A 26,038-nucleotide genomic window follows, 5' to 3' on the forward strand; every position below is an offset into this window, starting at 1 on the left:
GTAAAATATGGTCCATGTGGGTGACCTCCAGGAAGCACCGAGCCATCGGATTATTCAGTATTTCTGTCCGAGCCTGATTTTGCAATCCAAGTTGTGACGGCAGCTATCAGCTTTTGCTGCCTCTGATACTTTGCAGTGCTCTCCTTTTTCTGCACGAGTCCAGTCTGGCTTCCTATACCCTGGGCCTATCAGTTAAACAGTGCTGACAGGTTGATCGACACAAGAGCCTGGGAGCCCAGCACTGGCATCGGTGACATGCTTTCCAGACAGCAGTGATAGGCTTAAGGGGGTGGTCTATGGCTTCTTTGAGCCTATATATAGAAAATTCCCAGTCAGTACGTGTAGGCAATATAGAGAGTACAGAGTCCAGAATCCTCTGCCTTCTGATTTGAAACAATTTTTGATGTGTCATACAGTTATAGAGTCATACAGCATGGAAACAGGCCCATGGCCCAACTTGCCCATGCCGACCAACATGAACCATCTACACTAGTCCCATCTACCCACGTTTGGCCTACATCTCTCTAAACCTTTCCTATCCAGTTACCAAAGTACAGCGAAAAGCTTTATTTTGCATGCAATCCAACAGATCAGAAATACAATACATAAATAAGTTAATGTCATAGCAGAATTAGGCCATTAAGGCCATCGTGTCTACTCCACCATTTAATCATGGCTAATCTACCTTTCTTCTCAACCTCATTCTGCTGCTCCTTCCCATAACCTTTGACATTCTTACTAATCAAGAACCTGTCAATCTCTGCTTTAAAAATACCTAATGACTTGACCTCCACTGCCATCTGTGGCAATTAATTCCACAGATTCACCACCCTTTGACTAAAGAAATGCCTCCTCATCTTCATTTTAAAGGTACGTCCTTTTATTCTGGGCACAAAGATAATCAGGACAATAATCTCATGTACAGCAGATGGAGCAATGGGGAAGATATGGAGTGCAGAATATAGTTCTCAGCATTGTGGTGCATCAGGTTCCATTCACTAATTTGTCGGTGTCATTTGGTCTTCTTCTACTCCTGTCTCTTGCATCCCACAAAACATTATTGTCCCACGCCACAACGACACCCAACTAACGCCGAATTGCACAATAATTTCACTTCAAATTGTGAATTTGTTCACAGGCTTCTCAGCAATACTGAACACAAGAGGGTGAACTGGGGCCTGTCTCCATGCTGTATCAATCAATCAATCAATCAATCAATCAATATAAATGTCTGTGAATATCATATAAATCTCTATAAAAATCTTTAATCTCATGAATACTCAATTGCTGAAGTTAATGGAGTCAAACAAACTTTAATTTAGTTTAGTATAATTTAATTTAGTTCAGTTTAATTTAGTTTAGCTTAGAGATACAGCGTGCAAACAGGACCTTCAGCCCATTGACTCTGTGCCGACTGGCGAGCACCCCGTACATTCACACTATCCCTACATGCTAGGGACAAGTTACAATCTTACTGAAACCAACAAAGCTACAGACATGAACGTCTTTGGAATGTGGGAAGAAACTGGAGCACCCGGAGAAAACCCATATGGTCACAGGGAGAACGTACAAACTCTGTACAGACAGCACCCGCAGTCAGGATCGAACCGGGGTCTCTGGCACTGTAAAGCAGCAGCTCTACCGCAGGGCCACTGTGCCACCCAAGTGGAGTTGTGCTGGTGAATAGTAAGATTAAACGAGAACTTACCAGTTTGAAGTTTGATCTGTATTTTATGAGGAGTTACGATGAGGGATTACGTGAAGAACCCCGCCACGACGCATGCGTGTCATTCTTCAAAGCAGCGGTGTGAAATCGCAGATAACTGTAATGACTAAACATAGTAAGATTAGAGAAGAGATACCAGTTAAGTATATGATCAAGGGTGGGAGCGGAGGGCACGTAATCCCTCATCGTAAATCCTCATAAAATACAGATCAAACTTCAAACTGGTAAGTTCTCGTTTAATCTTACTATTTCACTTCGGAGTCACGTGAGTGACTACGTGAAGATTTTAAAGCTCTGTGATTTCATGCCGTGGAAACAAGTCCGTGCATCACGTCTGCCTTGATGACTGTAGGAGGAATTGTGTTAACATAATTTGAACATGAATTCGACATTGAAATCATAAAATTTATTAACACAAATTTATAACCCCTTTTTATCGGTTTAAATTAATTTACAGAACTTAAATTTGTTCTGCAAACGTTCCAGGTTTCATTACTGGTTTATTGTAAAATAATTGGAATGTTTTTTCCCCCCAGACCATCCTGCTGCCTTGAGGATTTGGTCCATTGGTACATCCAACGGTATCGCTGCTGATGTAGCTGCAGCCCTGGTGGAATGAGATTAAAAAATATTAGTATCCACCCCAGCCTGTGTTAGCACCTGTTTCAGCCATCTCGAGATGGTCTGGACTGTCACTCTTTCGTGTGGTTGCTAGTGGCTGACCAAAAAGTGTCTTCTCATTGCCTCTTAGGATTTTCGTTTTCTCCATGTATAACGACAGGTGTCTTATTATACACAGACTGGGTATGACCTAAATTGTATATTGAGGCCTGCTGATCCCTGTCTGTTCTGCTTACTAACTGATAGATATGAAACGTAATATTTTCTGTTGAGGAAGTCATGTTGTCCAGTCTTAGTTTATGCAGTGACTGTACCCTCTGTGCCGTGACCAGCCATTAGCATGACTGTTTATAATGTCAGTCTGTGTAGGGACAGAGCTGTTGCTGGAGACCAATTCCTGAGCATCTTCAGGATAATACTTACATCCCATATTTGGGAGTACCTGGTTCTTGGGGGATTAGTATTAAAAATTCCCCTCATAAGTTTTGTTACCAGTGGGTGAGTCCCAACAGAGTAACGCTCTGTCCCCTGCCATAGGTAAGTCGATAGGGCACTTCTGGCGCAGTTGATGGCACTGTAACTGAGCCCCTCATCATAGTGGAGGCCTGCCAGATATTCCAGAACAGACGGGATGTTCATGTCTCTGTAGGTGATGTTGTTTTTATGGCAGTGCATCGCCCACTTCCTGATATAGGCCAGATACTGTTTTTTGGTTGACTGTCTTTGGGCCGTCGAGATCATGTTCACTGTTCGGTCCGTCAGTCCCAGTTGTAGTAGAGGTGTTTTTAAAACTCTACAAATTGATAAGTTCAAATGTTTATGGCATGGGTGGCTATCCCTTGTTACGGGATGTAGCAATAAATCTGGTCTATGTGGGATGGTGATACATGGTTCTAATACCATGTTTAATACCACTGGGAACCATGGTTGAGTAGGCCAATCGGGTACTACCAATACCAGACGCAGAGTCTTGTTGTATTTTCCTTAATACCCGACTGATGAGGCAGGAAAGGAGGGAATGCGTAAATAAACAATTTCTCCCCCCCCAATGCAGCGAAAATGCATCTGTTGCCGCTGCCCCAGGGTCTGATTCCCATGAAACATAATTTGATAACTGGTGGTTAAGTCTGGATGCGAATAGATCGATATCTGGTGTTCCATATTTTGCTGTAATATCAGCAAATACTTTTTATTCAACATCCATTCGGTGTTTTCATTAAATTTGCGTGACCTGGTGTCTGCCACTAAATTTAGTCTTCCTGGTAGGTAAGTGGCTGATATCCAAATATCTCTCTGGATACACCATTGCCAAATTGTATTAGCCAGATTGTCACATGATGTCGATTTGTTTCCACCCATGTGGTTAATGTATGCTACCACGGTGGTATTGTCTATCTGTAGTCTAACACGCTGGTGATATGATCCAGTACAATATGACTTTAGGCCATGGAATGCACCCTACATTTCCAGGTAGTTTATGTCCAGTGTGAGTAATAATGATGCCTCCTGAGCAGTCCTACCTCCACAGCTGGTGATGGTATTGGTGGCTCCCCACCCAAGTGCACTGGCATCAGTTTGTAGTACCATGGAAAGGTTACTGACAATGATTGGATTGGAACAACGCCAGATGTTAACTATCCACCATTTTATTCCATTTTAGCTTGATTGGTAGTTTCATAGGTCTGTCAAAGTGACCTGCATTAATTTAGAGTGCTTGTATTTTTGCTCTCTGTAAGTTTTGGTAATGTACAGGTCTAAATTATGTGGCTGGAAAGGCAGCCACCATTTGCCAATTACTTTGCTACCAATCTGATGGATGGTTTGCTGATGTCAATGAGGTTATTGCAAGCCTCTATTAAATCTCTAGCCTTTCCCTTAGGCAGAGTCACCGACATGTGAACTGAGTCAATGGTGAAACCCCCAAATAGTCCATAGTAGTGGAAGGCATTAGTTTAGATTTAACTGGATGGATAATAAATCCCAGTTTTTCAAATAACTGTTTTGTGGCTGTTACAGTTTGTTTGGCCAATTCCAAAGTTTTGCCCACAACAAGTATGTCATCTAAATATGCCATGACCATGTGTTTACGTTTCTGGAGAAACGCTAGGGCTGGTTTCAAAATTTTTGTGAACAGCCTGGGGCTGATGACCCATTTGGCGGTGCTTTATACTGCCAGAGTTGCCCATCCAGTTGAATTTTAAGTAACATCTGTGGTCACCTCGTATAGGCACTGAATAGTAAGCATCTTTTAAATCGATGCTGGCCATGAAGTAACCTTTGGAAATTAATTGTTTAGCAGTAACAAAGGTATCCATTTTGTCAGATCTATGGTGATGCGACAACCACCATCTTTTTTGTTTTTGATAAATATATTGGACACGAATTCTAATGGTTCGTGTTGAGTTTTCTCAATTACACCTTTTATGTAAAGCCGCTCCAGTTCAGCTTGCGCTTTTGATTTTCCTTGATCAGAAGGCACGAACATTCGGTTCGGTATATGTTGAACTGGAGGGCTGTACTTGTGTATAAACTCTATTGTATATCCCTGGATACTGCTTAAGATGTAAGTATTGGTTGTTAACATGCTCCATGCAATCAGAAAAGAGTGTAGTCTCCCCCCAACCTCCATGCTCCCTGTATTTTGTAGGGATCCAGACCCACCTACCTCCATAGTTACCAGTGGCAGGTTTACTTCTTTTTATAGGTTGTTCGCTGCTGTTGTTGCGCTGGTGTCTGGATTTTCTGTTTGGTTGGCGTTGGAGGTCCCCGCATCTTCCAAGAAGGCCGGTCTGGGCCATGGCCTAAAAAGACTCATGTTTTGAATACCGGGCCGTCGAGCTTTCACCAGTTCTGCTGGTGGGTGCGTAGGGGTGCTGTCTTTGGCTGTAGTGTTTGTTGGAGTCCATTTTATTAGTCCAGTAGGTTCTCTTGTTCCTGCACACCTTGCACACTTGTCTTTCCTTCTGCGGACCCCTCTTCCAGGTCAGCCCAGAACTGACCCGCAGTGCTCCCCTCTGATGAGGTAGAAACACTGTGCAGCCCTTCAAGAGGTACTGCTGTGGGTTTATCATAGGGCCCACAGTGACCCGACTCCATCTCCCGGAGTCTGTCACATTGGAGCAAATGCTCCACACACCGCTCCATCCGGCTCCAGCGCTCTCGGTCGCTGGCCACCCGCGGTTGTTCAAAGTCGGACTCCTCTGAGTCCACGACCTTGTTTGTTTTTGTGTCTAGCCTTTCCGCCCGACCGCGTGGATCTGGTCGGTGCGGAGGCGACATCGGGCACAGCTGATCCCACTATCGGCGATCCGAGTGCCGCTGGCTGCTGCTGGCTGCCCGCTGCCCCGCAGTCCTTCCTCACCAGCTTTTTCCTTACTGCCGTGGAGTGGATCTGGCCGGTGCGTAGGCGAAATCAGGCACAGCTGATCCCATCTAGCCCACCAGCTTTGTCGCAGTCCGTTGGTTTCTCCACCTGTAATTAGCATGGTAAAAACAGAAAAAGACCGCAGCTCTTACCTGCAGGTCCAAGTTAAATTGTCGCTATGGGGGAACGTCGTTCCACCCCGTCTCCTGCCGTTTTCGACTTGTCCAAAAAGTTGACGGCCCCATTTGAATAGTCTCCCTCCCGGCCGTGGTGTTCTGGCCGGCGCGGGACCAAAAGTCGGCACAGCTGATCTCTTACGGGGCTTGTGCCTTCAGCTGCTGCTGGCTCCCGCAACTTTGCGGTCCTCCCCAGCCAGCTTTACTCGCAGCACTTGTGGACACTATTTTGTCCAGCTTCCCCCCCTGTGTAAAAACAGCGCGGGGATAAAACTACAGCAGAGTAAATCACTTACCTGCAGGTCGCAGTTTCAAACTTACCGCTGCGGGGGACACTCCACCCCGCCTGTCGTTTCGCAAGCGTGAAGCGATATGACACGCATGCGTCGTGGCGGGGTTCTTCACGTAGTCACTCACGTGACCTACAAAGTAAAATCAGCTATGATTTAATTAAGCGAAGTGTAGACTCCAGGTACTGAATGGCCTCATACTCCAGAGAAGAATCACACACAGATTTTGGGAGGGAGTTTAGTATGAGACTCATCTTGGCAGTTTTGCTGTTGGCAAACACAAACAAGGACTTTGTGTAAAATTATGTCACGTTCTGTGTATAATAAACTGTTACAAAGTGTGCATGCTGTTGTAGTCTGCTGTACACACATTGTACTTCACCATCTGCGATGCTTCAAGAATTCACCTTTGGCCTCGGTTCTTTGGGAAACTCATTTGGCGTTTGTACATCCAAAGACGTTGCAAACTTTTTCCATCCTTTCTCTTTTTCCAAATGCTTTGTTTTTGAAAAGATCCAGAAAGCAGTGGATGGCACATAGTTCATCAAACGGGGGAGGGGAAACGGAGGGAAGTTTTTGTGACCAAGCCCCCTCCATTACACCTCTGCCTTTGCATATCTGAGTATTTTTGGGTAACGGTTCAAAGTTTAGTCAAGGACACTCTGACGTCTCTTTTAGGAATGCAATTGGAAATGAACTCCCAAGGTTTCCCAGAAAGTACTTACTTTGCTCCATAACTTTTTCTCAAGCTGTCTACTGTCAAGACCTTCATCTGTTTATCTACCCAATTTTCTACTCTTGGCTGTTGTTCTCCATCAGAGTTTTCATCCTTCAATTAATCCAAAGCCCTGCCAACCTTACTGCAGAGAGATGTGGACGTAGCCCAGACCACCACACAAACCATTGGCCATGTTGTTAGTTCCTTCCCTTCATAATTCTTAATAACTTCAGGCAACTTTTGCAAACGTCTCCTCCCCCATCCCCTCCTCACCCCCCCCCCCCCCCCCACCACTAAAGATGGTTAACCAGTTTCACAGTTCGCAATGATGTATCTCTCTTGGGATCACACCATCTCTAGCCAACAATCGGCCTATCAGAGAACTGCCCCGCCTGAGGTCATTTGTTGCCAGCATTGATTTGTCCTGGTCTTTTCTTGCTTCCAGTTTCCCTACCCCTCCCCCAACCTACCATCAGTCTGAAGACGGGTCCTGACCCCAAAACCTCACCTATCCATGTTCTCCAGAGATGCTGCTTGGCCCACTGAGTTACTCCAGCATCTTGGGTCTATCTCTTAATGATTCCTTGATGATTCCTTTGGCTTGGTGTACATGGGGTGGGGTTGGAATCCGGGCCCTGGAGATGGGAGAAAGCAGTGTCTCAGTGTACTCGCTTTCTACAGCATCCCTTGAACTTTCTCAAAGACAAGAGCACGGACACCGCTTTCAGGTCAGGCGATGCTCGAGCCTACAGTTCATCCAGGGCTAACCTGAAGAGGGGCATCAGGAAGGCCAAGCACTGCCATAAGCTCAGGATTGAGGAGCACTTCAACAACAACTCCGACCCCCGACGCATGTGGCAAGGCATCCAGGCCATCACGGACTACAGACCCTCCAACATCACCCCCACATCCAGCGACGCCTCCTTCCTTGAGGAGCTTAATCACTTCTATGGCCGCTTCGACAGGGACAATCTAGAGACAGCCATCAAGGCTGTGCTATCTGCCGATCACCAACCCCTCACACTCACCCCCTACGACGTGTACGTGGCACTGAGTAGGACTAATGCACGTAAGGCTGCTGGCCCTGACGGCATCCCCGGGCGCGTGCTCAGGGCCTGTGCTGCGCAGCTGACAGACGTCTGGACTGACATCTTCAACCTGTCACTTGCCCAAGCAGTTGTCCCCACTTGCCTTAAAGCCACCTCCATCGTGCCAGTGCCAAAACACTCCACTGCGGCAAGCCTCAACGACATCCGCCCAGTTGCACTTACCCCCATCATCACCAAGTGCTTCGAGAGGCTGGTCCTGGCACACCTCAAAAGCTGCCTACCCCCCACACTGGATCCCTATCAGTTTGCCTACCGCAAGAACAGGAGTACGGAGGATGCCATCTCAACGGCACTTCACTCCGCCCTCTCCCACCTCGACAACAGAGACACTTATGTAAGAATGCTGTTCATCGATTACAGCTCAGCATTCAACACCATTATTCCATCAAAACTGATCACCAAACTCGGTAACCTGGGCATCGACCCCTCCCTCTGCAACTGGATACTGGACTTTCTAACCAACAGACCCCAGTCTGTGAGGTTAGACAAGCACACCTCTTCAACCCTCACCCTGAACACCGGCGTTCCTCAGGCCTGTGTGCTGAGCCCCCTCCTCTACTCCCTCTTCACCTATGACTGCACACCTGTACATGGTACTAACACCATCATCAAGTATGCAGATGATACAACGGTGATTGGCCTCATCAGCAACAACGATGAGCTGGCCTACAGGGAGGAGATCCAGCACTTAGCAGCATGGTGCGCTGACAACAACCTGGCCCTTAACTCCAAGAAGACCAAGGAGCTCATTGTAGACTTCAGGAAGTCCAGAGGCGGCACGCACACCCCCATCCACATTAACGGGACGGAGGTGGAACGTGTTTCTAGCTTCAGGTTCCTGGGAGTCAACATCTCCGATGACCTCTCTTGGACCCACAATACCTCTACTCTGATCAAGAAGGCTCATCAGCGTCTCTTCTTCCTGAGGAGACTGAAGAAGGTCCATCTGTCTCCTCAGATCCTGGTGAACTTCTACCGCTGCACCATCGAGAGCATCCTTACCAACTGCATCACAGTATGGTATGGCAACTGCTCTGTCTCCGACCGGAAGGCATTGCAGAGGGTGGTGAAAATTGCCCAACGCATCACCGGTTCCACGCTCCCCTCCATTGAGTCTGTCCAAAGCAAGCGCTGTCTGCGGAGGGCGCTCAACATCGCCAAGGACTGCTCTCACCCCAACCATGGACTGTTTACCCTCCTACCATCCGGGAGGCGCTACAGGTCTCTCCGTTGCCGAACCAGCAGGTCGAGGAACAGCTTCTTTCCGGCGGCTGTCACTCTACTCAACAACATACCTCGGTGACTGCCAATCACCACCCCCCCCCCCCCCCCCCCCCCCCCCCCCCCCCCCCCCCCCCCCCCCCCCCCCCCCCCCCCCCCCCCCCCCCCCCCCCCCACTTATTATTTGTTTTTATTCAAATCGTTTGCTATGTCGCTCTTCAAGGGAGATGCTAAATGCATTTTGTTGTCTCTGTACTGTACACTGACAATGACAATTAAAATTGAATCTGAATCTGAATCTGAATCTGAATCTGAATCTGAATCTGAACTTTCTCAAAGACAAGAGACAAGACAATTTGGTCTGTGGAATGCCCCATTCAAGTCCACAGGTGCTTATCTAATGCGGTAATCTTTTATAGGGCATTCCATTATGGGGCTACATCCATTGGCTTCCTTGTTATCTAACATGCTAGTTACTTTGTCAAATAAGTCATCAATTGGTTGAAACACAATTTCTCATCCATAAAATTATACTCACTCAGCTGTATAAGTATTCTGTTACCATTTCCTTCATTTTCCTAACAAACACTCCTGAAGTCATTTTCACCCCCAATATTTCCAGCATTTTGCTGTCTTCCTCTTAGCTGGGACTTTTCCGAAATGCAAAGTCCAATAACTATATATTTAAGCAATATTATTCTATTAAATGTGATCTTGAGAGTACATAATATTTTCTGTGGTATTCATAACACAACAATGAGCAAAATAACTTTGTTTTGATTGCACCTACCAACATGCATACATTATTATATTACAGTTAATATGTACCGAGGGCAAATTTTTGTTCCAATGCTCCCCATTCCCAATTACTTTTACATTGAAGTGATTGAAATCCAAGTGACGTTTAAATGGCATCAGAAAAATAAAACCTCCGGAATGGATGATATTCATTACGTGGTTGGTTGGAGTCAGTATCAGCACAATTACGATATTAAACTTTGAATCTTCAGATATCTGGGTTGAAGCTAAAACTAAAGACAAATAATAACATCCTCACACATTCCCCTGTAGTATCTTTATCCCTCCTTTAAAATATGCGCCTTCTTTGAAAAAGCTCTTAAATATCGCATCTGAATCAGTTTCCATCTGTTTACACTCCTTGAGGATGTTCATCTATGTGTTCAATTAATAAAACAACGAGATTGGGGACATTTCTATTCAACCTGTCAAAGGAGTTGGGGGGGGGTTAGAAATAGTCAGTGAAGTAAAACATAATAGTTGAGTGGCAAATGACAATAGTGCTACCTTCCTAATATTTAACTGAAGGAAAAAATGGGTTATGGGAGCTGTATATTGTGTCAGTCAGCCTGACACCTTGCATATCATTTTAATATTACACTTATCCCATCCCCCTGGATATTGCCCTGGAGCATTTGATTAGGTCCCATATAGGAGATTAGTGGGCAAAATTAGGGCATATGGTATTGGGGGTGGAGTGCTGACATGGATAGAAAATTGGTTGGCAGACAGGAAACAGAGAGTGGGGATTAACGGGTCCCTTTCAGAATGGCAGGCAGTGACTAGTGGGGTACCGCAAGGCTCTGTGCTGGGACCGCAGCTATTTACAATATACTTCAAAAAATTGGATGAAGGGATTCAAAGTAACATTAGCAAATTTGCAGATGATACAAAGCTGGGTGGCAGTGTGAACTATGAGGATGATGCTATGAGAATGCAGGGTGACTTGGATAAGTTGGGGGAGTGGGCGGATGCATGGCAGATGATGTTTAATGTAGAGAAATGTGAGGTTATCCACTTTGGTAGCAAAAACAAGAAGGCAGATTACTATCTAAATGGCATCGTTGGGAAAAGGGGAAGTACAACGGGATCCGGTGGTCCTTGTTTCTCAGTCTCTGAAAGTAAGCACGCAGGTACAGCAGGCAGTGAAGAAAGCGAATGGCATGTTGGCCTTTATAACAAGAGGAGTCGAGTATAGGAGCAAAGAGGTCCATCTGCAGTTGGACAGAGCCCTAGTGAGACCACACCTGGAGTATTGTGTTCAGTTTTGGTCCCCTAATTTGAGGAAGGACATTCTTGCTATTGAGGGAATGCAGCGTAGTTTTACAAGGTTAATTCCTGGAATGGCGAGACTGTCATATGCTGAGAGAATGAAGCAGCTGGGCTTGTACACTCTGGAGTTTAGAAGGATGAGAGGGGATCTTACTGAGACATATAAGATTGTTAAGGGTTTGGACACGATGGAGGCAGGAAACATGTTCCCGATGTTGGGGGAGTCCAGAACGAGGGGCCACAGTTTACGAATAAGGGGTAAGTCATTTAGAATGGAGAGGAGGAAACACTTTTTCTCACAGAGAGTTTTGAGTGTGTGGAATTCTCTGCCTCAGAGGGCGGTGGAGGCAGGTTCTCTGGATGCTTTCAAGAGAGAGCTGGAGAGGGCTCTCAACGATAGGGGATATGGGGAAAAGGCAGGAACGGGGTACTGATTGGGGGTGATCTGCCATGATCACATTGAATGGCGGTGCTGGCTCGAAGGGCCGAATGGCCTACTCCTGCACCTATTGTCTATTGTCTATTCCGGATTAATAAATTAAGGTTTTGTCAACTATCAACTACAAATCAATAACATTAGCCAACTCCGATCCAGACATCATGGACAACTCGCCTCAGTTTCCCACTGACACTTGGCAGTGCTTTCTATCTGAACCAGGGGCCACAGAACGCTTTTGAAAGTGGGGAGGCTGGGTGATCACTGATCACTGGCCTTCGGGGTACCCGGCGAGGGAGTGGGGCAACCCAGTGAGGGGAGGGTGTGGGAGGGGGTAGGGACTTTTTGAAATTTGATGTATAAAATCATGTTTTAGAGCATTGTAGAAGTTTGATTTCAATGTTTTTTGTTTGAAGTATTTTTAAGAGGTAACTTTTTAAGGGGTAACTTTTTCCACACAAAGGGTGGTGGGTGTATGGAACAAGCTGCCAGAGGAGGTAGTTGAGGAAGGGATTATCCCAACAGTTAAGAAACAGTTAGATTGATACATGGATAGGACAGGTTTTGAGGGATATGGACCCAAAGCAGGTAGTGTAGCTGGGACATGTTGGCGGGTGTGGGCAAGTTGCGCCGAAGGGCCTGTTTTCACACTGTATCACTCTATGACTGCATTATACCTCCACCATACATGAATGCTTCAAAATCAAGTGGTCGAGTTTTATTGCCATATACTCAAGCATAGAAACATAGAAAATAGGTGCAGGAATCGGCCATTTGGCCCTTTGAGCCAGCACTGCCATTCAATATGATCATGGCTGTTCATCTAAAATCAGTACCTCTTTCCTGTTTTTTCCCCATATCCCTTGATTTCGCAAACTCCAAGAGCTAAATGCAACTCTCTCTTGAAAACATCCATTGAATTGACCTTCTATGGCAGAGAATTCTACAGATTCACAACACTCTGCATGAAGAAATTTGTCCTAATTTCAGTCCTAACTGGCCTACCCTTTATTCCTAAACTGTGACCCCTGGTTCTGAACTCCCCCAACATCGGGAATATTTTTCCTGCAGTTACAATAAGTGAAAATCTAGCATGCAAGCAGGATGCTTTCTCCAACCACCCCCATTTTAAGGCCACTATCTTCCACCGTTTCTACCCAGTGCTTGGTACTTACTTCCAGCAGCCACTGGTTGTCCTCCGAGGCGCAGCCTGATCCATGCCAGTCACCAGGGTGAATTCGTCACAGAGACTCTCACGGCAGCGGCGCAATTCTTCTGACGCCTCCGACGGCCCGGGACTCTTGCACTGAGGGTGCCCCATGGCCGGAGTTGCAGCGAGTGACTCGCTAGCCCGGCAAACACTCGCCAGCCCGAAAACACTCGCCAGCCCTGGCTCCCCATCTGCATCTGACTCGCCGCTGCTTCTGCTTCCATCCCTCCCTCAGCCCTGGCTCTCCAACACTTGCGTTTAGCCCATGCAGTTGATATGACAGAGCGTGAGAAATTTATGATCAGCTTGAGAGCATGAGAATTTTGCCAAAGCGTGATTCTTACGCTCAATGCATGAGAGTTGGCAGCCCTGCTAAACGGAACAATGAAATTCTAACTTACAGCAGCAGCGCAACAGGTTTATAAACACTATGTGTACGAAAGAACTGCAGATGCAGGTTCAAATCGAAGATGGACACAAAATGCTGGAGTAGCTCAGCAGGACAGGCAGCATCTCTGGAGAGAAGGAATGGGTGACGTTTTGGGTCTGAAGAAGGGTCTCGACCCGAAATGTCTCGCTGAGTTAGTGCAGCATTAGTCTAGGTTTATAAACACTAACTCAATAGATAATATAATAAAAAAACAGAAATAAATCAAGTTCAATAAATTAAAAAAAAATATAGGTGCAAAAACTAAACAAAGCTCAAAGTCCCCAGTGCAACCCAGGCAGTTCATAGTTCGTAGTTTAGTTGGAGTTCGTCGTGTTCAATAGCTTGATGGTTGTTGGGAAGAAGCTGTTCCTGAACATGGACATTACCATTTTCAGGTTCCTATACCCTTTAAAAGAAGGTTTAAAATCAAAGTTAATACATTTTGACAGTCATAAAAGGGTTTGACAAACATAACATAGATTATTTAATCTGTTGTAAAGTAAATCCAACAAAGAGTCTTCAGGTTAAAACAGACAGGTGATTTGGGAGAAATTTCTTTTGTTTGATTTTTTACGTTCAGGAATCTAAAAGTCGGCAGTGGAAGGATTCCCAATTTTTGAAAACTTTTAATCATCCACGTGGCAATTTCACTTATCCTTGCTCCCATTTAGTGCACTGTGGTGCCATCGTGTGGCTATGATTGATATTACTTCTACAGGACATCAAATCAGGCACTCACAACATAGAAACAGGCCCTTTGGTCCACCATGTCCTTGCCCACCATTGTACGTATCTATACCAGTCCCATTTACCCACATTTAGTCTGTAGCATTATATGCTTTAGTGACTCAAGTGTGTAAGCAGGAACTACAGATGCTGGTTTGAACCGAAGATAGACATGAAAAACTGGAGTAAGCAGGACAAGCAGCATCTCTGGAGGGAAGGAAAGGGTGACATTTCGGGTTGAGGTGCTTCTTCAGACTGGTTAAGGATAAGGAAAACGAGAGATGGTGATGGTGGATAAAGAACAATGAATGAAAGATATGAAAAAAATCATTGTTACTTTTTTGCTTATCTTTCATTCATGGTTCTTTATCTCTCCACATCACCATCTATATCTTTTGTTTCCTTTATCCCTAACTAGTCTGATGAAGGGTCTCCACCTGAAATGCCACCCATTCCTTCTCTCCAGAGATGCTGCCTGTCCTGCTGAGTTACCCCAGCTTTTTGTGTCTATCTTTAGCGATTCAAGTGCTAGCTAGATGCTTTTTAAATGTCACAGTATCACTCCCTCAAGCAGTGCCAACCGGTCTCTAGAACATAGAACAGCACAGCACAGGAACAGATCCTTCCGCCCACAATGTTTGTGCAAGATACCAATACCAAATCTAGTCTTGAAGAGGTGGGTCTTGACGAAGGGTCCTGACCCGAAACGTCACCTATTCGTTTTTCCAGAGATGCTTCCTGACCCACTGATGTTACTCGAGCACTGTGTCTATTTTTGTAAACCAGCATCTGAAATCCTTGTTCACACCAACTCGTATCTACCTGCACATAATCAATAGTCCTCCATTTCCTGCATACCCATGTGCCTATCCGAAAGTTACTTAAAGATCGGATATGCCTCCACCATCATCCTTGGCAGCATGTTTCAGGCACTCCCACCCTCTGTGTAAAAACCCCCCAAAAGATGACATTTTGCGGGGGGGTTAAAAGCTAGAAGAGAGGAGTGGAAGGACAATGCGTGGGAGGTAAAAGGTGAATATCGGTAAGGAAGGTTTTGATAGGCAGATGGTTGGATAAAGGCCAGGCATAAAAAGCCAGTTGTTGTTGTTGATGGGGGACAAGGAGGCCAATTGTTTTTTTATTGTTGTTGTATTGAGAGCACACAGCGTGGCCAGTTAGTGTCAGTGTTGTTGGTGTGAGGAGATAGGGAGGTCAGATGTTGTTGTATTGAGCAGGCAGGGAGGCCTTTTCTCCAGAGATGGTGCCTGACCTGCTGAGTTACTCCAGAATCTTATGTCTATCTTCAGTATAAATCAGCATCTGCAGTGGAGGTGGGAGATTGCAGCCTTCACCTGGTCTGCCCTGTTTTGACGAATGCAATCAACCTGGCATGCACAATCAAATAAGATCAAATAGAACAAGTTGTCCTACAACTTTAGGCTGTGCACGCCATACGCAAGAAGAAGAATCATCTGCAGTTCCTTTCTACACAAGCCAATAGTTGTTGTTGTTGTTGTTGTTGTTGTTGTATTGAGAGCAGGTACGGAGGCCAGTTGATGTTGTTTGTGTAGAAAGGAACTGCAGATGGTAGTTTACACCAAAGATAGACAAAAATGCGGGAGTAATTCAGGACAGGCAGCACCTTTGGAGAGAAGGAATCTGTGATGTTTCGGGTCAAGACCCTTCTTCAGACTGAGAGTCAGGGGAGAGGGAAACTAGAGATATGGAAGGGTACAAATAGAATGAAAAGGACGTCAAGGCAGACGATGATCAAGGAAATGTTGGCTGAGGCGAAGCTGACAACGACGCAAATAAACAGCAAAATTAATCAGGAGAACCAGGAGAACAGCAAAACTCGTTGGGATAAATAGGGTGGGGGAGGGACCGAGAGAGAGGGGAAGCAAGGGTTACTTGAAGTGAGAGACATCAAAATTCATATCACTGGGTTGTTGTTGCATTGTGGGCAGCAGTGGCGGACTGGTCAGGGTGTCAGCTTGCCCAATGGCAAGTGGGCCCCTGATGAAGTGGGCCCCCTTTTTCTCCTGGCAACCGATATTTTTAGACCCAATCCGCCACTGGTGGGCAGATAGGGAGATCAGTTGTTGTATTGAGAGCAGATAGGGAGGCCAGTTGATGTTGCTGTTGTATTGAGAGCAGGTATGGAGGCCAGTTGTTGTCGTTGTATTGAGAGCAAGATAGGGAGGAGGCCAGTTTATATTGTTGGATTGTGACCAGGCAGGGAATCCAGTTGTTGCTGGGTAGATTTGGCAAGCTAGCAACGCAACGCAGAATGCTCCGCGGGGACGGCCAATGCGCAGCCGCACCTGCCTCCACGGGGAGATCCCGCCCCCTGTGCGGATTCAGCCAATGAGGCTGGGGGTGGGGCCGCCTCCCACGGTTGATTGGCGCAGCGCCCATCAGTCAGGGAGGGGATGACGTCACAGGCGCCGCCGCGGTCGTCGCGAGGCGGAACGAGAGCCGGCGCCGCCTGACGTTGCTCATCGCCCCTCATCGTCCTCGCTCCTCCCGAACCGTCAGGACTCGGCAGCAACCAGACCTGCCACACGATCGCCATGGCCTGCGCCGCATCCTTGTTCGCCGCCGTGCCGCTGGCCGCCCCCGTCGTCATCTTCAAGCTCACGTCCGACTTCAAGGAGGACCCGAGCCCGCACAAGGTCAACCTGGGAGTCGGAGGTGAGAGACCGGCGGCCCGGGCTCAGCCCTCGGCCTGGCCTGGAGGGACAACTTGTCAACTACCCAGCCGGGTGTTGAGTGACCTCTGAATCCTCTTGGCTGCTGTGCGACCTCTGAATCCCCTTGGGTGCTGTGCGACCCCCTAAGCACCCTTGGGTGCTGGGTGGCCCTTGAATCCCCTTGGGTGCGGGGTAACCCTGATCCCCTCTGTGGGGAGCTGAATGATCCTTAAACCCGTTCCTTGGGGTGCTGGGTGACCCCCTGAACCCCCTCTGCTGGGAGCTCAGTGATCTCAAAACCTTGGAGGCAGGAGAGCACCTGGTGAGCCTTGAACCTTTGAGATGAGATGTAGATTGAATTTAATTGAGCAGATTTGCCAGTGATTCATGTGCCTGTTAAATGCTTTTTAAATGTCAGTGTTGCCAGTCCTTGATGGCCCAATCCACTGCTGTGTTCTTGAATAATTTTAGCAAGGTCGTCTGAAATGGGATGTGTTTGTTTCAGGTTACCATGTAAATATAGCTGTGTTGTATAACATTATAGAGGAGTGGTAGATTGACAATCGGCCTGCATGAACAGACATAACCCTTGCATCCCGTCAATCACCGTCCCTCCCCTACCCTATTCACCGTACTAGTTTTGCTGTCGTCCTGAGTTTCACTGTCTTGTATTACTTGTTATCACCTTCTCCACAGCCAACAGTGGACCATTGTGGGCTCCGCCTTTCCTTGATCATCGCTGCTGGCTTTGATTTGCCTTTTTGCATATCTTTCATTCATTTGAACCTTTTCATTTCCCTCAGCTCCCTCTCACCTGAATCTCAGTCTGAAGGATGGTCTCTGACCCGAAGTGTCACCTTTTCCTTTTCTCCAGAGATGCTTCCCCCAGTGACTGATCTCCCCCACGAATATTGCACTACTGCTACTGTATATACATATATATATTTTACTGTTCCATTATTCTGTGACTCCTTCCCCCAGTGACTGATCTCCCCCCCCCCAGCACCCCCCCCCCTGAAAATTGTACTACTGCTATTGTATATACATATATATATTTTTTACTGTTCCATTATTCGGTGTCCGCACTTCTGGGTGAGATGCTAACTGCATTTCGTTGTCTCTGGACTTGTACACTGCACAATGACAATAAAATCTGAATCTGAATGCTGCCTGACCCGCTGAGTTACTCCAGCCTTTTGTGTCTATCTTAAGACATATCTTGAGCTGCAGTACTTGTTCTGCTGCACTCCCATGTTGATTATTTATGGAGACCAATGTGTTGAAGCTTCTCAATAGCTACTGGGGCTTTCCGATAAGCATGATGAATTTATTTTTAAACAATATTGTACGTTTGTCACCTTCACAGTATCTCACAACAATACAGCAGGAAAATAGCAACTTCTGGGTCCACACTGATTACCAGGTGCCACACTAATCCCACATTAAATTCTCTTCTCATTCCCACCATTTCCCCCAAGATGATTCCCCCACATGCACACGATGGACAGCCTATAGAGTCCAGTTAACCTACCATGGGACATGATAGGAAACCCAAGTAGTCATTGCACGCATGGGAATGATGGATGTTGGTATCTCACTGTTACTAAAGGTGTACAATGTGGACACGAGGAACTCAGCGGGTTCTTCAGTCTGAGCAATTATGTACCATGGTGGAATTTGACCTGTTGTGTGTACTGCACCATTATAATAATTTCTTCTCCTGCTTGACCTTGGTGGTGTCTTCAGAGACATTTTTCCATTGTCAGGTTTTATGTGGGCACAGTTAAAAGCAGCCTGATGGGGCAGTATTGTAGGAATAATCTAATTCTGCTTGTTGGGCAAGTACATGGTGGGACCAGTGTAGATGGGGCAAGTTGGGCCATCATGGGCAAGTTGATTATAACTGATTATTCGCTTCATAGAGCAGTAAGTTTTTTTCCTCCCACAATGGGTTTTGGCCTCTGCATGATCAAGTCGGCTGTCCTTGTACGTATCATGAGAGCCGTAGATTGCAAACGCTATCCAAATAGAATATTCCTGCTGATCTTATCAGAAAAATACATACCAACAAATAACATGTTGATGCCTTGTGGTCGTTGCTGAAAAGTCAGATTGTGTATGTAATGCAAACAGTTAGCACATAGTTTTCTTTTGTGATAAGGATATTTTGATGGACTCCGTGAGCTGATTTTGTGTTTGTTTTCTCAGTCTGGCAGGATTTTCCATTGAACATTAACTTACGGTAAATATGACTATTAGGCAATCAGGCAATATTGAACAGGCAACTGAACCATCCTATTTCAGTACCTAAACTACTCAGTACCTTTCATACCTCTAGTTTCCCTCCCCCCTGACTCTCAGTCTGAAGAAAGGTCATGATCCGAAATGTAACCTATTCCTTTTCACCAGAGATACTACCTTACCCGCTGAGTTACTCCAACGTTTTATGTCTATCTTTGATGTAAACCATCATCTGTATTTCTTTCCTATCCATCATAATATCACTGACTAAAGAGCAGTCCTGACCTACCATCTACCTCATTGGAGGCCCTCGTACTATCTAATCGGACTTTACTGAACATAAACAGAATTCCCTTTGTCTTATATCTGTGGACGGCTTGATTGTAATCATGTATAATCTTTCAGATGACTGGATAGCACATAACAAAAAAGCTTTCCACTGTACCTCTGTTCACATGACAATAAACTAAACTATTCTTTTTAAACTTGTCAGCATCACATCCTCTAGGTTCTATTGAGGGCAGTGTTATAAGTCATGCCAGTTCTTGTGATCCTAAATCATTAGAACACCAGTTAGGTTTAGCAATATATTGCCATGATTGTAAAATACAGATTACGCCATCTCAGATACTTCTTGGTTTCTGGCCTCAGGGCTTCCCTCACTAAAATCTTGCAGTGTAGTGTGTGGTTGCAATTTCAGACTGATCTGCAGACTGGGATTCAACACACAAATTGTTAAAATACAAATGGCATTCCTGATGTCATCTGATCTTAGATTGCAGAGATAAGTATAGCTGAGGCATGGGGTTCTCGGTAGGATCCTCACTGCCATTTTAGGCTGTTGCAGTTCAGGAACCTTCCGAGTGTTCAATACTCATTTCCAGGGTCAGTCAGTCCGTAGTAGAAACCAATCTCTGGTACCTGCTTGATGAAGGGTCCCAGCCCGAAACATCACCTATCCATGTCCTCTTGAAATGCTGCCTAACCTGCTGAGGTACTCTAGTATTTTGTGTCTTTTTTTGGGAAACCAGCATCTGCTGTTGTCTGAAGAAGAGTCTCGACCCAAAACGTCACCCATTCCTTTCTTATGTCATCTATCTATTCCTTCCTTATGTTGTCCCGCTGACTTACTCCAGCATTTTTGTGTATCTTCGGTGTAAATCAACATCTACAGTTCCTACCTACACATTTTGTCTGCTGTTGTCTGAGTTTTCACTAGTACCTGTGCCATCGTTGCAGGCAGCTGGCTCTTCAATGATTCCATACTTCCGTGCCTTTGAAGTATAAGATTGTTTAATTGTCCTATGTACTGACAATGGAACAATGAAAGCTTTGCAGCAGCATAACACGCCTGAACACACAGTACTCATAGATAACATAATAAACAAAAAAAAGTAAATAAATTAATAACCCCAATACTAGTGCAAAAAAGCTCTAAGTTGCAACCAAGACAGTTCATAGGTTGGTTAGTGTTTTGTAATATTCCAGAGCCTGGTTGTCGTCGGTAAGAAACTCTTCTTGAACCTGGAGGTCACGGTTTTCAGACTCCTGTACCACCTCCCCAGTGGCAGGTGAGAGCATGGCGAGGGTGGTGTGGAACTTCGATGCTGGGAGCATGTTTGAGACAGTTAGTCCTATACATCCCTTCAAGGGTGGGGAGGTCAGTGTCCACCACTCCCTAATCTCTTATTTTCCTGAGCATTTGAGTTGCTTAACCAGGCCATGATGCAACCAGTCAACACGCTCTCTACCATACATCTGTAAAAGTTCAAAGAGTATTCGTCAACCTACCTAGTTAGTTAGATATAGATATTAAAGATAGCGAAGTCAAGGGATATGGGGAGAAGGCTGAAACAGGGGTACTGAATGTGGATGATCAGCCATGATCACATTGAACGGTGGTGCTGGCTCGAAGGGCTGAATGGCCTACTCCTGCACCTATTGTCTATGTATCTATGTACCGAATCTCCTCAATTTTCTAAGGAAGATTTGGAACTGTCCGGTTATATAGTCACGGGTATAGACTAGGTACACAGCGTTGAGGTGGTTATTGAGGAGGAAAATATTGTTGCCAATTTGTACTGATTGTGTTCTGTTGATGAAGAAGTCGACCCAGTTGCAAAGGGATGTGCATAGACCCAGTTCCCTGCGCTTGGTACCGCCGTGTATGAAACGCCTTCTCGTGTAAGATAGGTGAAAAAAGGCAGGATCACAATACACAGGAGATGTGAATGATTGATTCATACAACTGTGGCATATCATGCCATTTCATTGAGCAACTGTTCAATGAAATGGTGGATAAACTGCAATTTATAAGTCATCCATTCACATCTCCTGTATCTACCATGTTGAGATGTAGAAACAAAGAACTGCAGATGCTGGTTAATACAGAAAAGGACACAATGTGCTGGAATAACTCAGCGGGGTCAGGCAGCAGCTCTGGAGAACGTGGATAGGTGATGCTTTGGGGCAAGGCCCTTCTTCACTTCTTTTCACAACTCGATTGCGAAACCTCCTCAAGGTATGCCTACTTTGAAGAACTCTCTCTGAAGGGTAGCCAGAAGAAAGGACTCGACCCAAAACGTCATCTATCTAGGATCTTCAGAAATGCTTCCTGACACGTTGTGTTACTCCAGCACTTTTGCGTCCTACTGCTGCTGAAGCCACTTAACAAGACAGACAGGGCAGGGGTGGGGTGTAGCAAGTTTGAAGGGTCCCGACCCAAAACATCACGTACCATGTTCTCCAGGGATGCTTCCTGGAGCAGCACTTTGTGTCCTTTTCCTTCTCTTCGATGTGTTGCACCAGCCTTACCTGGGGCAGTTGCTGACTCCAGAATTTGTTTCCATTTTCCATTTAAAAATAATTCAAATTCTCTAACTCCGCGATGGGATGTTAATATGTGTTGACTGCAGCCGCTGGGATTACTAATGCTGTAATATAATCTCTCTGCTGAGGTGCTCTTACTAAATGTTCACCCTGATGGTGAATCTTCTCTGCATCCTATTTCTGACCTTGAGCTATTGAGATATCTGCACCCCTCCCAAAATTAGAAATATTAAATGTATAGATTTGCTTTTGTGCTATGTTGTAACGGGATTGTGAAAAAGATTTCCTAATTTTTCTGTTGCAGTAAACTTTCTTTAAAATTCAGTTTCAAAATGTGGTAAGGCTGTTTGGTGCATGCAATAGTTCGCTGTTCACGTGCTTCTGGGAATGGGGAAATTTAATTGTTGCAAGTATAAGCAAGTTTTGCTTTGCTGATACTGGATTGCACCATTCACTGAATCCGTGTGGTAGGTTACGTCCTGACCTTGAGTCCGATTGCTATTGCAGCACAACCCCACAGTGTGGCAGTGCAGGAGTACGCTGGCTCTTACCAGCTACATTGTAAGTTAGGGAACATTTTCACATAGTAAATAAAAACTCACTTCACATTGACAAAGTTCACTTACCAAAGATAGACACCAAAGTGCTGGAATAACTCAACGGGTCAAGCAGCATCTCTGGGGGAAATGGATGGGCGATGTTTCGGATTGGGTCCCTTCTACAGACTGAAGGTAGGGTGTGGGGTGAGGTAAAGAGCTGGGAAAGGGTCCCGACCGGACAGGTCACCCATCCTTTTTCTCCAGAGATGCTGCCTGACACACCGAGTTACTCCAGTACTTTGTGCCTATCTTTGGTATAAACCAACATCTGCAGTTCTTCATTTCTACATTGTCCACTTACCAGCCTTTTCCTGGCGTCTGCCCTACAAAGTCTTCTGTTACTTCAGTTACCGGTGGCGCTGTGAGTTGGCTGCCTCTCCTGCAGCGCGATCGTTGTTTATACTTTTTTTTGTTTTTTAGTATGTCCAAAAGTATATTTTAGTGTTTCTCTATATGTCTTGTGGGGGGGAATAGGGGGAAACCGTTTTCACCTACCTTGATGGAGATGCGACTTTCTTCCTTGTCGCTTCTTCGCCCCCCTCCTCGCAGCCTTACAGTTGACCTTTCCCTGAGTCGGGCTCAGAGCCTCGGTGGCGCAGGGGTGACTTTAACATTGTGGAGCGGGGCGTCCCCTTGCCGGGGGTTGCTGGAGAAGCGCTCCGACTGCTGGCATGTGGCCTACATCTTGGAGCCTCGGTCTGTGGAGCTTCTGGCGGCAGGCGTGGAGCGGATCTTCCATCATGGATTGGGCGATCCCTCGATGGGGGTCGCTGGAGAAGAGCTCCGACCGACGGCCTGCAGCCTAAAATATCCGGTAAGGAGGTGGCCGATTTTGGGAGCTCCAGGCTGTGGGGTGTGCTCGACCTGTCCCGACGTCGGCATTCCCTCAATCCCGACCAGAGAGCTTGAACATCGGGCCGTCAGTAGCAGCGACTACGAAGGGTCAGGGCTCCGACCACGGATAAACAAGGGAGGAGGAGGACTGTCTGAACTGTATTGCCTTCCACCACAGTGAAGAATGCTGTGGTGGATGTCTGTTGAATTATGTTGTGTATTATGTCCGTTTTTAATTGTAATACTGCATGGTAAATTGTGGTGCATGTGACAAATAAATTTGAATCTTGAAGCTACTGGTTCTCCCTGTTTTCTTGTACTGAGAGGGATTTTTCCCCAGATCCGTGAATCCTCCATTGGCTTCTGACATGATGGTTCATGCTCCCAATCCAGGGAGGGATTCCTTTGTTGCTGATTTACCACTTAGTCCCCCAATATCTTGAAGTGTTGCTTAATCCAGGACCCTGCAGCTTCATTGTTGGAAGGCTGAGTGATAGACTATTTGAATAGGCACATGGATGTGCAGGGAATGGAGGGATATGGATTGTGTACAGGCAGATGAAATTAGTTTAACTTGGCATCATGCTCAGCACAAACATTGTGGACTGAAGGGCCTGTTCCTGTGTTGCACTATTCTAGTTTCTATGTTTTGTAAAGCATGGGGTGGTTGCATAAGTTTTTAGACTTTTAGAGATATAGCGCGGAAAGGGACATATCAGCCCACCAAGTCTGCGCCGACCAGTGATCACCCTGTACACTGACACTATTTTACACATTAGGGACAATTTACAATTTTCACCATCGCCAATTAACTGACAAACTTGTGCATCTTTGGAGTGTGGGAGAAAACCGGAGCACCCAGAAAAAACCCACGCGGTCACAGGGAATACATACAAACTCTGAACAGACGGCACCCATAGTCGGGTTTGAATCCAGGGGTCTGGAGCTGAAAGACAACAACTCTACTTCTGCGCCTCAGTGCTACTCTTATTGGGATTTTAAATGATTGAGATTTGGAATATCCCTATTAAACTAACATTGTACTGCCACCCACCCATTGCAAACTGAAGCTTTACAGCCTTTCAACGAGAACAGCTAATTGTTACTTCTTCTACATAAACACAGCTGCAGCGTAAAATATATTTGTCTTGAAAAGTTTATGAAGTGCCAAGTTCTATCATTACAATTGTTTTCAAAAATAATTCCACAGCTTTATTGACTTGTTACTTCTGGCTTCTTAGAACTTCTCGCCTCGGCCTTTCTTCAGAAGTTACGTTCAGCACAGTGAGCAACAGATTTGGACTTGTGTAAATGCTTTTCACGAGATAGATGTGTAATTTAGATTGTTTAAACGTTCGTTTTAATCTGGTGGTGCTAAACATTTGCCTTGAATTGACTGGTCTGTTTAACATGCAGTCACAATGCATTATATAGGCAATAGATTTTGGTGCATTTAATGATTTTTTTTCTCATTTACTCTTTCTCTTCCTCCCCACCTCCACCCCGATTGTCTCTTGCAGCTTATCGCACTGATGAAGGGAAGCCCTGGGTGTTACCTGTTGTGAGGAAGGTGGAAAAATGCCTTGCCAATAATGACAGTCTTAATCATGAATATGTACCCATTTTGGGTATTCCAGAGTTCACCCAGAGTGCTTGTGAAATAATTCTTGGAGCAGATAGCCCTGCTATTTCAGGCGACAGGGTAAGTTCTCAATCTGAACTATTTAGCTCACAGGTTTTGGAATGGTGCAAGTAATGGATATTTTTGGTCATATCAGTGCTTTTATTGGAAGATTAGTCAAATCGTCCCAGTGATTTGCAATAGAAGCAGTGTCATTTGCAGATATGAGAAAGTGAAACAACAGTGGTAAATGCTGGGAATACTCAAGGCAGGCAACATCCCTTGAGAGAGAAACAGAGTGAACATTTTAGGACATAAAGTGCTAGATAAACTCAGCGGCTTAGGATTCTATCCCCTTCCCTGTACACTCAGCTCCCATCCCAGGGTTCCCCATTGTCCTATTCCCTCTCTTTCCCTTCCCCGCTGTGGCCTTCCATCCATATCTCTCCCTCCATGTTTACATTTCATTACTCCTCTTCTCTCCTTATCTGAAACCCTTTTGTCTCCTTTTCACCTTGGTCACACATCTCCCAGTGACTGACTCCCCACTCCCTGTATCCACTTGCCAGGCTGTGCCACACCCCTGCCTCTTTTCCAGCACCCCCCCCCCGGGCCAGATTTACCTATAAACTAAGTTTAGGGCCTCAAGGTCTAGGGGGGGCCTCGCTGAGCCGGATTTACCACTAGGTTTCATAGGCTGAAGCATAGGGCCTCGAAATCTAGGGGGGCATCTGGCCAAGGCAGGACACCTACTGTTCAACTCTGGGCGGGCCCCCCTCTCTATCTCTCTCTCTCCATCTCCCCCGCTATCCGTGTCCGGGCCGCCAGGCTCCGCTCGCTCCTCATCCGCCGGCACGTCAGGCCGCCTTGCACATGCGCATTGCTACGGCCTGCACGTCCTCTCCCCTGCACATGCGCACAACCACAGCCAGCACATCATCGGCCGCCCTGCGCATGCGCACTGCAACGGCAACGGCAACTGGTCGACGCTGGGCACTTTCTCCCTCGCTTTGAATTGTGGGAGATTTGGCCGCCATGGCTGCCTCGCCGCCAGCACTGAAAACCAACGCGGAGGGGGCCTTACAAGTGGAACAGCTTAGGGCCTCTCTTCATCTAAATCCGGC

At 46.0% G+C, this 26,038-nt stretch overlaps 1 protein-coding gene across 1 annotated transcript in view; it reads left to right on the top strand.

Moving 5' to 3' along the window:
• The first annotated feature begins 16,555 nt into the window (after positions 1 to 16,555).
• Positions 16,556 to 26,038, top strand: part of got1 (glutamic-oxaloacetic transaminase 1, soluble) — a 46,191-nt gene continuing 36,708 nt past the window's right edge. The window contains exons 1-2 of the mRNA XM_055647036.1: positions 16,556 to 16,791; positions 24,814 to 24,995. Of these exons, the coding sequence (XP_055503011.1) occupies positions 16,671 to 16,791; positions 24,814 to 24,995 (303 nt within the window). The 5' untranslated portion in view covers positions 16,556 to 16,670. The remainder of the gene's footprint in view (positions 16,792 to 24,813; positions 24,996 to 26,038) is intronic.

Source organism: Leucoraja erinacea, chromosome 15 (genome assembly GCF_028641065.1).
Source record: "Leucoraja erinacea ecotype New England chromosome 15, Leri_hhj_1, whole genome shotgun sequence".
Taxonomy (NCBI): Eukaryota; Metazoa; Chordata; class Chondrichthyes; order Rajiformes; family Rajidae; genus Leucoraja; species Leucoraja erinaceus.